We start from the raw sequence: 12,779 nt of genomic DNA on the forward strand, positions 1-12,779 counted from the left end.
AATACTCCTGAACAGAAAAATCTTGAACTTGTGAAACTGTTTAAAGATAGTGAACAATAGCTGAGTCTACTACAGCTCATTTTAATATACCTGCCTTCTATCCAGTGACCCCAAATTTAGAATTATCCTGTAGTATATTACACACATTTCCATTCTGCCCTATAGCCAAAAGTATTTGATTTGAAATATCTGATTAAGTAGGAAAGAGTTAATAAAGCAAACTGCTGAGTGATTTCAAAGCTTTTTGAAAATTACTCAGTGAAATATTCACAAATATGTTCATGTTTTCTTATTTAGTTTAAGCTGTAAGAAACTAATGGCATTATAATCATTCTTTTTATTAACAATTTCCTTAATTGAGAAGCTAGTATTAATAATGTATTTAGAAATATTTACATAACTTTAATAAGAAATATAGAAATTGTAAGTATCTCTAAAGTAAAATATTTTATTATGATACTTACCCTTCTCCTGTTAATGCACAGCAGGACTGAATATGCCATGGGTGATCCTTTATAGAACTAAGGGTTAGATACTTGGAAATTTCAGCTGCAGTCATACAACCCTTCATATCTTGCTTATTTGCAAAAATGAGTACGGCAGCTTTTTGTAAATCCTGTAAATTGCAATATTTAGATAACTTGGATAACCATGATGCTACTTTCTACACACACACACACACACACACACAAATATTTATTTTTCATTCATTCATTCATTCATTCATTCATTCATTCATTCATTCATTCATTCATTTAATTGATTTTATATACCGCCCTATTCCCGAAGGACTTTAACAGGCGAGTTTTAACAGGCGAGTTAAAACAATACAAATAAGTACACTTTAAAATAGAATTAAATAAGACTAGCCCACAATTAAACAAATTAAAATTAAAATTAAATTAAAATTACATTAAAACCCCCTCAGTCCAGGCCAGCAAGATCAAACAACCAAGTTTTAAGGTCCCGGCGAAACGAGCGAAGGTCTGGGGCAGTCCGAAGTTCCACCGGCAGTTCATTCCATAGGGCAGGCGCGCCCACAGAGAATGGCCCTTTCGCTTGGAACCATCCGTTGGCATTCCCTAACCAGCGGAACCCTAAGGAGGCCCTCCCTGTGGGAGCGCACAGGACGCTGGGAGGCTGATGCTGGCAGCAGGTGCTCCCTGAGATAATCCGGACCCATGCAATTTAGGGCTTTATAGGTCATCACCAGCACCTTGAATCTCACCCGGAAGAGAATTGGAAGCCAATGCAGCTCGCGAAGAAGAGGCGTTACATGAGAGTATCGGGAAACTCCCATTACTACTCACGCAGCTGCATTTTGCACCAGCTGAAGCCTCCAAGTGGTCCTCAAGGGCAGCCCCATGTAGAGAGCGTTGCAGTAGTCTAACCAGGAGGTAACGAGCGCATGAGTGACTGTGCGTATGGCATCTCGGTCCAAATAGGGTCGCAACTGGCGCACCAGGCGAATCTGGGCAAAAGCCCCCCTGATCACAGCTCCTATATGATCTTCCAAACTGAGCCGTGAATCCAGGAGAATGCCCAGTTATGAGCCCTATCAACGGGGGGGGGGGTAACACCTCATCTCCCATCATTAATGATGGACAAAAATGATTCACCCGAGATGCCGGTATGTACAGCCAATTCTCACAATTCCTTTTACACAAGGTGGTGATGCATTTCCCTGATGCCAGAAAGGGACACTCTTTTTTAGGCAGTACTGCACAATGACATGTAAGTTTAACAAACATCTAGTCAACACCTTAAAATATGAAATTTTAGCCATTTTTGAAGTTTGTCTCCCCATCAATGGAAAGTACTTCTCCATTGCTGGACCTCATAATTTTTGCCAATGAAATACTTTCTTCTTCCCAGAAGGCTGTTTCAGAGATTTGTCAAACTTTCGGAAATAACTGAGATATAAAACGGGAACTCTTGTTCTGCACTAGTTGGCAGGTTCTGCCATCCATTTTTACAGCACTTAAGATCCAAACTAAAGTTGACATTCCAGGAATATCCAAACTAGGATAATGCTGATTTCAAATACATCCATAGAATTTTCTCAGCAACAACCCTCCTTTGGAGATTTTTATTTACTCCTTGATATAAATCCTGGAAATTCATAAAGAATACAGTCAAGACTAAATGAAATACCTCATGGGCCAACATTCGGTAGAGTTCTTCTTTTGTGACAGACAACCTCTCACGATCAATGCTGTCCACTACAAGGATTATAAACTGTGGAAAGACGAAGAGTTGAAGAAAGAACTGAAGAAATATGTTGTAAAACAGGCAGTATCCCAGAAGATGAAATTCTTCATGTATGTGCAACTGCATAAGTCTGTTGCACAAACAAGAGCACCATAGCTTCTTTTTCTACTCTTTCTTAAGTTCCTGCTCCTCTCTGAAGCAAATGGCAACAGGAGCAGGGACAATCAAAGCATTTAGCATTGAAACTCTCTAGAAATATCTTTTTGTTTTCCATTTCAGGATTTTCAGAGTTCTTGGAAGTCTTAAAAACAAAGAGACTCCAAGCAAGGCCTTTTTCTATTACTGTCTTTCCAGGAATATCCTGCTTTAAAACTCATCTCAAGCACTTGCTATTGCATTGGGCAGAATGGAACCTTGGTACCAGCTGAAGTATTTATAATAATGCCCTCCCGCTTTTTTTTAACAGAATCATCTCAAAGTGAGATGCAGTATTTATCCTTGTTAGGTTTTTCACACAAATCCCCAATACCATCAACATGAACAATCAGCATTGGGCATACACAAAGAACCAATGAGAGACTAGCCATCATTAACCTGTACCTGTTGCAAACCAGCTTGGCTAAAGGCCATTCAGAAGTCAAGACACCTAGCTATAAAGACAGGAACCCAGTTATTCCTTGTTTAGTTGTCTGTGATTACCTTGCCTCTGAAGATGCCACCAATGTCAAGAAATCTGTTCCCTAGACCAGGGGTCCCCAATCTAGGGGCTGGGGGCTACTATAGGCAATGGTCTATTGTGGTGGGCCAGTGCAGGTGCCGTCTCACTCACACAAGCAGCAGGCTCCAATGCTCGCAGCCGCACTTATAAATGAAGCTGTGTGCACATCTGCCACCTGCCCCTCACAAAAAAAATGCCCCCTCTTCCCTCTGCACCAGGCCACCAACCTGGGAAGGTTGAAGAACACTGCCCCAGACCATGGTCACAAACCTGAAGTTCAACATGCCCAACAGCTATTGGGTATGAAACAGTGCACCAAAATAGCCCTGATACCATAAAGGGGCAAAAATCATAGTAAAACAATCACCTACCTCTGTATTTGAATAATAGGTATTCCAGGATGATCTTAATGACTCTTGTCCACCAATATCCCACATAAGGAAATGTGTGTTTTTCACTACAATTTCTTCAACATTACTGCCTATGGTAGGAGATGTGTGAACCACCTCATTCATTAAGCTAAAAAGAAAGAGAAAAGATGGTCTGTTTAAAGAGATCTAAAATGCAGTTACCAGGAGACTGCCCAGAATGTTAACAACAACAACAACAACAACAACAACAACAACAACAACAATAATAATAATAATAATAATAATAATAATAATAATAATAATAATAATAATAGGGTTGGAAGAGACCTTGGAGGTCTTCTAGTCCAACCCCCTGCTCAGGCAGGAAACCCTATACTATTTCAGACAAAAAGTTGTCCAGTTTCTTCTTAAAAACTTCCAGTGTTGGGAGCATTCACAACTTACGGAAGCAGGTTGTTCCACTGATTAATTGTTCTAATTGTCAGGAAATTTCTCCTTAGTTCTAGATTGCTTCTCTCTTTGATTAATTTCCATCCTTGTCCTGCCTTCAGGTGCTTTGGAGAACAGCTTGACTCCCTCTTCTTTGTGGCAACCCCTGAGAAATTGGAACACTGCTACCATGTCACCCCTAGTCTTTCTCTTCATTAAACTACACATACCCAATTCCAGCAACGGTTCTTTATATGTTTTAGCCTCCAGTCCCCCGATCATCTTTGTTTTTCTTTTCTGTACTCTTTCTAGAGTCTCAACATCTTTTTTACATCGTGGTGACCAAAACTGGATGCAGTATTCCAAGTGTAGCCTTACCAAGGCATTGTAGTGGTATTAACACTTCACGTGATGTTGATTTTAACCCTCTGTTAATGCAGCCTAGCACTGTGTTGGCTTCTTTTGGCAGCTGCAGCACACTGCTGGCTCATATTTAAGTGATTGTCCACTAGGACTCCGAGATCCCTCTTACAGTTACTACTATTGAGCAAGGTATCATCTATACTGTACCTGTGCATTTGGTTTTTCTTGCCTAAATGTAGAACCTTAATTTTTTCATCATTGAATTTCATTTTGTTAGATAGCACCCAGTGTTCAGGTCTTTCAAGATCCTTCTATATCTTAAGCCTATCTTCTGGAGTGTTGGCTATTCCTGCCAGCTTAGTGTTGCCTGCATATCTGATGAATTCCCCATCTATCCCCTCATCCAAATCATTGATGAAGATGTTGAAGAGCACTGGGCCCAGAACAGAGCCCTGTGGCACCCCACTACACACTTCCCTCTGTGTAGATGCAGTTCCATTGAGGACCACATGCTGAGTATGGCCTGTCAGCCAGCTACGAATCCATCTGGTGGTGATGCTGCCTAACCCACATTTTTCTATCTTATCAAGTAGTAGGTTATGATTTACTTTATCTAATGCCTTACTAAAGTCCACGTAAATTACATCCACAGCATTCCTCTGGTCCACTAATTTTGTTAGTCCAATTTGGTCCACTAATGTTGATACAGTAATTCTGACCCAAAAGGTAGGGAGTGAGCACAATTTGTTCTCTTTCAAAAAAAAAAACCCAACCCAAAAAACCTTTGGAGGGTTTTTCATTATGTCTTTATATTTTGCTCACTTTTGCTCATCACCCTTTGCAATGTGCTTTTTAACATATTTGCCATACACTAAATAAATAAATATTGCTCACCAATTCTGGTATACCATTGTTCAAAGAAGTTTATAAAAGGAATGTGCAATAATTTGGAAATAAATTGTAAAAGGGGTTTATGAATGCAAATATAGCATCTCTATAGCTTTTTAAATAATCATGAGTTTTTTTTTTGTATCAATCAGAACATCTAGGCCATATGCTGAGTATCAATTATGATTACCAGATCTGTTGTCTGCAACCAAAAGTCAATCAGAATCGGAAGGGGTTATCAGCTCACATACAAAATCACATTGTCCTGTCAATGGAGGACTTTAGGTTCAGACAACAAAGTTACAAGATCCAGTTCTACTTTCTCCATTACACAGTGAGGGTGACGTCTAAGTTCAGTTACATTAGAAGTCTTAACATTGTGCCATATATGAAAATTTAACAGTGTAAGGTATCTTTTTAGGAAGGGCTAAAATAAGAAACTCTTTTTGATATTCTCTCACGCGCTTATTCTCAGCATAAATGATTCAACAACATTTCCAGAATGTTCTGTTTCTGGACAGACTTCAATATTTGATCTTTGTGCTGACATCCAGCATATCAGTTACATGCCAGTGTCCTTTAGAACAACAAATTCTAATAAGCCATAAAGTCAATTGCAATATAGGAAAGAAATATTCCAAAGAAAATCATATAGGCCATAGTTTATATCATATGTAAACTAAGTAGTACAAACTAAAACAGTAATAGGACAATTACTCTTTCACCAATGGCAATAAACTGGATTATCAATCAAGTTCTGATACGAAAGGATTAAGGGAATTCTTAATATACTGGAAGAACTAAACCGAGTACTGTTTAAAATGTATACTCATACTGAAAAACACATTCAAGCTCTAAGATTATTATTTAGTATTCAGGAATTTAAAATATTTCTGTTTTTTGGAAGGTTTAGTTTTCAAAAATTTATTAATCTTGCAGAAATACTGCAACACTATTAGCTTCATGGATTGAAAGCTAGAAGTATATACTGAAATACTTACAATTGGTACAGAATTGTAGTCTTGCCAGCATTATCAAGTCCCACAATTATCACTTTGTGTTCTACAATGCATAAAAACAAGCAGTTGTAAAAATTATAACACTTATAAGTAATCTACCTATTAATTTAATATGCCCTACAGCTATCTTATTTCATTAATATGCCTCAATATTATATCTTTTCATTATAGAATAGTTTGAATGACTAGAAATTTGACTTAAAAGTGATGTCAGACAACTGTTTTCCGGCATAAAAGAGATTCTGTTCCTATATCATTTTTCTATACTTACCAAACACTTCAAGTATCATTATTTCTTTAAAAAAATGAAGTCTAGGGGCATATATAGAAAAGCACAGTGTGTTTGTTGGACAACCTCAGTCTCCTAATGTTTGTTTTACAAATATCAACAGCTATATTGAAAGTTCTCTATTTACAACTATGTGTTTAGTTAGTACTTTATTTACAACCATTCATTTAGTAGACGTTCAAAATTACAATAACCCTGAAAAAAGTGACTTATGATTCTGTCTGAACATGAATGTCATGACATCCCCATCGTCATAAGATTAAAATTCAGGCACTTGGCAAATATTTTGGCATACATGGTTACAATGTCCTAGAGTCACATGATCACCACTTACAACCTTTCTGCAAAGTCAGTGGGAAAAGCCAATTTTTTGCTTAACATTGTATGATTCGCTTAAAAATAGTATTGATGCACTTAACAACTGTAGTGAAAAAGGTTATAAAATTGGGCGCTATTCACTTAACAACTGCCTTGCTTAGCAATGTAAACTCTGATTCAATTGTAATCACAAGTTGAGGATTACCTGTAAAAAATATTTTTAAAACAATCCCATTTACTACCAAGAAAAATAAACACAGAGCAAGGGTTCAGGAGCTTGAAACTACATCTCATGATCAAGATTGTGAGTCATTATTAAATTGAGAAGTCTTTCAATTACAGTACATATGAAACCGTATCAGCTTAATGCAACAAATATTAGGAGACAGATGAGCTAGCATCATAAAATCAATCTGTTATTATTTCACTTTTTCATTTCAATTCTTTCTAATAACTGAAATTATGGATCCACTCATAAAACAAGATTTTTAACCATGGATTTACTAAAGTTGAATCTTGCTAACACACCATGCTAAATCAAAATAGAAGAACTCACATTTTATGTAGGTTGAAAACAAGCAAATCATATCATTGCTCCATGTTGACTAAGGTGCAGGTCAATCTTCTACTTGAAGCTATTACACAAGTCACCACAACCAATATTACTTTTGATTAATATCTTTGAGTGGCTTCTCATACCAGAATCACTACTGAATCTTCTGAAGAATACTGTCCTCTGATGACAAAATTGAGCGTGAGAAAGTGGTTTCTATCCCACTCTCTCAGATATGTGGCCAACAACACAGGCTGAAAATGTTTCACACAGTTCAGGCAATCTTCCCCAGGAATATAAAACTTTTTAGAGTCAAAGGTAAAATTAGGCCTTTCTGTTAGATACTGAGGAGCATAACCCCAAAGGGGATAAGAAAAGAAAGAAAATTGTTATACTGCTAATTTGATTTTAAATTGATTGAATATAGCTATAGTTATCAATACAGATTTGTAGTTTTTTTATCATGCTACTGTGGTTTGCACAGTGGTTTGACACGGTGGCTCAGTGGGTTAGGATGCTGAGCTTGTCGATCAGAAGATTGGCAGTTTGGCAGGTCGAATCCCGAGTGCCGCGTAACAGAGTGAGCGCCTGTTACTCGTCCCAGCTTCTGCCAACCTAGCAGTTCGAAAGCACGTAAAAATGCAAGTAGAAAAATAGGGACCACTATGGTGGGAAGGTAACAGCGTTCCATGTGCCTTTGGCGTCTAGTCATGCCGGCCACATGACCACGGAGACGTCCTCGGACAAGCGCTGGCTCTTGGGCTTTGAAACGGAGATGAGCACCGGCCCCTAGAGTCGGAAACGACTAGCACGCATGTGCGGGGGAACCTTTACCTTTACCTTACTGTGGTTTGCAGCAGAATGGCTGTATGCCTACATTCTCATTCTCTCTCTCTCTCTCTCTCTCTCTCTCTCTCTCTCTCTCTCTCTCTCTCTCTCTGTGTGTGTGTGTGTGTGTGTGTGTGTGTGTGTGTGATTGTGTGTGTGTGTGATTGTGTGTGTATTTCAATTAAAGAGATCAAAAGTTTATTCTCAAGTTCAATATAATGCTGCATTACCAACAGTTAAAATGATTAACTACTGTAAGAGTATACAATCAATGTATAATTTGGCAGACAATATTTAGGTCTTTGGTTTATAGAATTTTAAAATTTCTTAAACTTTGTCTCTAAAAACCATCTGGCAAAATATTTTTTCCATTCATTAGAGATAAAAAAAGACTGGTACATATACTTAAATATTGGCCACACTAATTTCAGGTATATGATACTGGAAGAGTGACTGCAAAAGTTCTCATATTTTTACATTTTAATATAGTAAAATTTCTCCCTAAGGAGCCAAGGCCAAAAGGCACAATAGAAAAAGCTTTCTTTTCAGTCCAGTTCTCTATTCCCCTTTGATTCAAAACCTAAACGTATCATCTAATCTTACCATCAATGACCTATGTCCCAAATATTTGACTATTTTAGATCTGTGTTTCACAATCTTAACTTTAAGTTGTGTAGAATTCAGTTCAGTATCAGTTAGTGAACTTTCACTCCTAGAACTCCTTAGCCAGCATTCATTTTAGCTAGGGAATTATGGGAATTGAAGTCCACATAACTTAATATTGCTCAGGTGAGAAATGGTGTTCTGGTTTAATGTCTAAATGAGGAATACTGCACTAGCTAGCTGTTGATGGATTTGAAACTATCTTTTCCTGCCTAGCCACTCTTAGGATTGTTGGAGGAACAGGTGGGTGGAGAAAAGACAGAACATGTTATGACATTTCAGGATAAAACGCAGGTAATATAAAGGGGAAAGCCCCTCAGTCAAGCTCAGCAACATGAACGTGTTCCTAGCGCTATCTCAGCAACAATACAGAAAGGATTTGTCATTAGTTTTCTCCCACGTCCTCATCTGATCCATAGCTCTGGGATTCTCCTTTGCTTGTGGGCTCCCCATCCCAGTCCACACCAGAGCCGATTTTACTTAGCCTTCTAAGCTTCGCCTTGGGCTGCAACCCATTCCAGGAGCGCCCCCCTCTATCTACTTTCCACCGGGATCGGCCTTCCCGCGGGACCCACCTCCTCTTTTGCTACAATATCCACGACCAAAGCCCAGTCTGCCTACTCGGATCCATATTGCCTCCCGGGTTCCCTTTGCCATCGCCTCGCGGGAGCAGAGCTGCTGATATGGCTTTCCTGCTCGATCTAGTCACTCACCCTGCGTACAGAACAGGCTCCACAGCTTGGCGAACAGGAGCCCCATCCCGGAACGGGAGCCGCGAACTCCAATAGACCTGGCGAAGCTCCTTCCTCCGTCCGGTATTCCCTATTCAACACCGCCGAAGAAGCAGGCGGGACCGAAACCACTTCGGCTCCGCCCTGGCCCCTCCCTCCAGCCACACAGGCAGCAAGCGGAGCCCCACCCCTGCTGCCTGCCTCAGAGCTGACGTCACTACGTCGGGGTTCGCGCAAGATGGTAAAGCCCCGAGACTTGAGATGACGCATAACGTTGCCAGAAGAGCGACACAGGGAAGTCTCTTCTTGACACTAAAGCTTCCATTTTAGCGCCGCCATCTGCCGGGCAACTGAAGATTGCAAGTGAGAGTCACTGTTCGTTTTGCCCCGCGCGTTCAATGCACAACCGGAAATGCTAGAATATAATTTCAGCATGTACCGATTCCGGTCAGCGAGGCAGGATGAGGGCAGTGCTAAACCATAACGTCATCCCTGTCCTCGCTTTAAGTGGCTACGTCTTTTTTCACCGTTTAATATTCCTGGCGGGGAATGCATCCTCGTTCCAAAAGGAGAATATTGTTTTGGGATATTTGATTTCAAAAATCCAGTTAACAAAACCAAAAATTATCCTTACAGGGGTTTTTTCTACTTTTTTTTTTTAAAAAAATCTGATTTCTGTAAAAGCAAAATATATGGGAGTGACAGGCTATCACGGAACTTATGCTCTACCGTAGCTCATCTCCACAGAAAGTAGAAATGGCTTTCAATTTACTCTGCCTTCCAGTTATGTTAGAATCATTATCCAGTGCTTCCCAAACTTGGCAACAGTTGCAAAATACTGAATTAAACTCATTGTTATTTCCAATAGGATGAAAACCAGTCAAACACATTTGATGGGCAGCAGACTGGGCAATCTCTTATCTATTGTTAAATAAATAATATGCCTGGCTTTGCAGGCTCCTTTCCTGTGGGCTGTGACTGCTGGACATTTAGTCCACAACATTTGCAAAGCCATGATCTACAAATGTACCAACCCTTCCATTTTTAGATTCAATATTTAAAGTTTAAAGATATTTTAATGCGCTCAAATTCTATTCACAATGAGTAGTCCAGATTTAGTATGTCTGATTATATATAGATGTAATGGTGTACTGATCCATTATCCAATCTAAATCATCTAAAGAGCAAGTAAAAATGTAAACCATTAAATTAATACTGTACTTCATGTTTATGGAAAGTATACTTAATGACAAAGATATGAAGGTGTGTTCTTGGGCTAAAGAGTAAAAATAATTGGATAGAATGAATGGAACTAAAGGTTAATCCTAAAGTGGCAGCCATAGAAAATTTAGATTAAATTGATATTCTCAAATTTTGCAAATTGTCGAACCCACTTGAAAATCAGTTTGGGTCAACTTATCAAATAAAAGTAAGGCGTAGGATTGTGCCAGAAATGTATTTTTTTAATTTTAATGACTAATTATTGATCATAATTATCTAAAACTACGACAGAATCTTAGAACTATTTGTGCAGTTTCCTTCCAGCTGACATTTTAGTTTGCTAGCTCTGACAAAAAAACCCACTGAAACTGTTTTTCTAGAGAAACAAAAACCCTTGTGAAATCAAAAGATACATATCTTTCCGTATACAATTACTAGCATGACTTAGGCTTACTTTATCAGCCCTAATGGTAGAATAGACATTGTTGTTTTCTTGTGCTAACCTACAAACCATTTCCGTTTTGAAAATCTAGATTTAAAATAGCCAATAAAATTTCCCTTAGATCACGGGTGTTAAACTGCTGGCCCATGGGCCGGATGCGTCATTTGGAAGCTGCCTCCACCCCATTGCCGGCAATGGCAAAACCATCCCGATACATTGCACGATGTCACGTGATGTCGCGGTTTGACATGTCTGCCTTAGATGTACACTTCTACAGGTACACTAATGCACAAATGGGATATATACATGTAGTTCTAGAGCCTGACTATATTGCACTTGACTACTTAAAGCTACATCAAGATTTAATCGCTGTGGGATAAGAGTACCATGGAGTCCCCCATATGCCCCAATATCTGCCCCATATACATATAAGTTTTTGAAAAACTGTAAAGTTTGCTCAGTGATAATCTTTAATCTGATTATAGTGACTGACTATCTTCCTGGCCAACAAATGAGTTAGAAGAGTTCAGGGAGTTATAAATCTGAAGACTAGCAATACCTGGAGAACCACAACTTCATTCCTATATGAGATATGTGTGTTTGCCAGATTTAATTGTACAACATAAAGTGTGAAATTGGAGATCCTTTTTTTGGGAGGGGGGACTCTGCAGACTGTATGCTGTTTATACTAGTGGGGAAAATCATCATCCTGTACTAGTTGGAAGCAATAGCAAAAGCACTTGGACTTATTATTCTGCCCATAACGCTTTAACACACTCTCTGGGAGGTTTACAGTGTCAGCATATTGGCCCCAACAATTTGGGTCCTCATTTTTCTGACCTCAGAAGAATGAAATGCTGAGTTAACCTTGAGCCCATTAAGATCAAACTCCAGGCTCTGGACAGAATTTGCCCACAATACGCATTATAACCGCTGTGCCATCAGGGCTCCTTAGCATTTGAAGGGTTATAGTATTCTCACTTCCACAAACATATCATTCAAATATCATTTTTTCTATAGAAACCTCTATTACAACAAATAACACCACTGAGTCACAGCCATTCATTCTCATCATTTACACAAATCTATTCTTATTTGAAGTATAATGGAGAAGTGAAATATTGGTCTCCGCTTTAGGAATTACGGTAAATGCATGGGCAGGGCGAGTACTGTATCTATTTCAGGAAGTTGATTATGTTAACCAATACATGTAAGACTAATTGCAAAAAGCTAAAAAGATTATGGGCTTGATTCAACAGTTGGGCACATCAAAGAAAACATACTGGAGATGTCATTGTGGTTGCTGGTTGTCAAATGTGATTCCTCAAGGCAGAATCACATGCCTAAAACTTACCTGGAAAATAGCTTGAAAAGACCCACGGGCCAGGCTTATATATCTCAGATGCAAAAATCCAAAAGACCATTAGATGGGAGAAAAGAACTTTTGCCAGAAGACAGTCTTTTGCTGGATTTCTGCAGCCCAGATTCAGGATGCCTATCTTGTTATGGGCAAACATCCTTCCACAACAGATTTATTGATTAGGTGTAATAAAGTCACTGACTCCTAGCAAGTATGTAGATAGATTTTCTCCATGATGATCTGTCCCTAACCTGGTCCAACTCTTCCAATGGTGCATCCATCGCCATTGTAATGAAATCCAGCTACCTTCCTGCTAGTTTCTTCTTTCCTTTTGTCTACAACAGAGCCACCAAACCTCCAATATAAACGGCAAGG

General features: G+C 39.0%; 1 protein-coding gene across 4 annotated transcripts in view; it reads right to left on the reverse strand.

Moving 5' to 3' along the window:
* Positions 1-12,628, reverse strand: part of ARL5B (ARF like GTPase 5B) — a 43,331-nt gene extending 30,703 nt beyond the window's left edge. For 3 of the 4 annotated variants that reach the window (XR_014494145.1, XM_083376832.1, XM_083376831.1), the window contains exons 1-5: positions 12,399-12,628; positions 5,982-6,042; positions 3,301-3,448; positions 2,155-2,238; positions 465-616 (exon numbers count right to left, since the gene is read on the reverse strand). Coding sequence is in view for 2 of the 4 variants with exons in the window: in XM_083376832.1 (XP_083232958.1) it covers positions 465-616; positions 2,155-2,238; positions 3,301-3,448; positions 5,982-6,042; positions 12,399-12,561 (608 nt within the window). In the remaining 2 variants the exon portion in view is untranslated. Of the gene's footprint in view, positions 1-464; positions 617-2,154; positions 2,239-3,300; positions 3,449-5,981; positions 6,043-7,162; positions 8,152-12,398 lie in introns of those variants that run through there. The other variant, XR_014494146.1, reaches the window with a different exon arrangement.
* Between the last annotated feature and the right edge of the window lie 151 nt (positions 12,629-12,779).

The sequence above is a fragment of the Vipera ursinii genome, assembly GCF_947247035.1.
Source record: "Vipera ursinii genome assembly, chromosome: Z".
NCBI lineage: Eukaryota > Metazoa > Chordata > Lepidosauria > Squamata > Viperidae > Vipera > Vipera ursinii.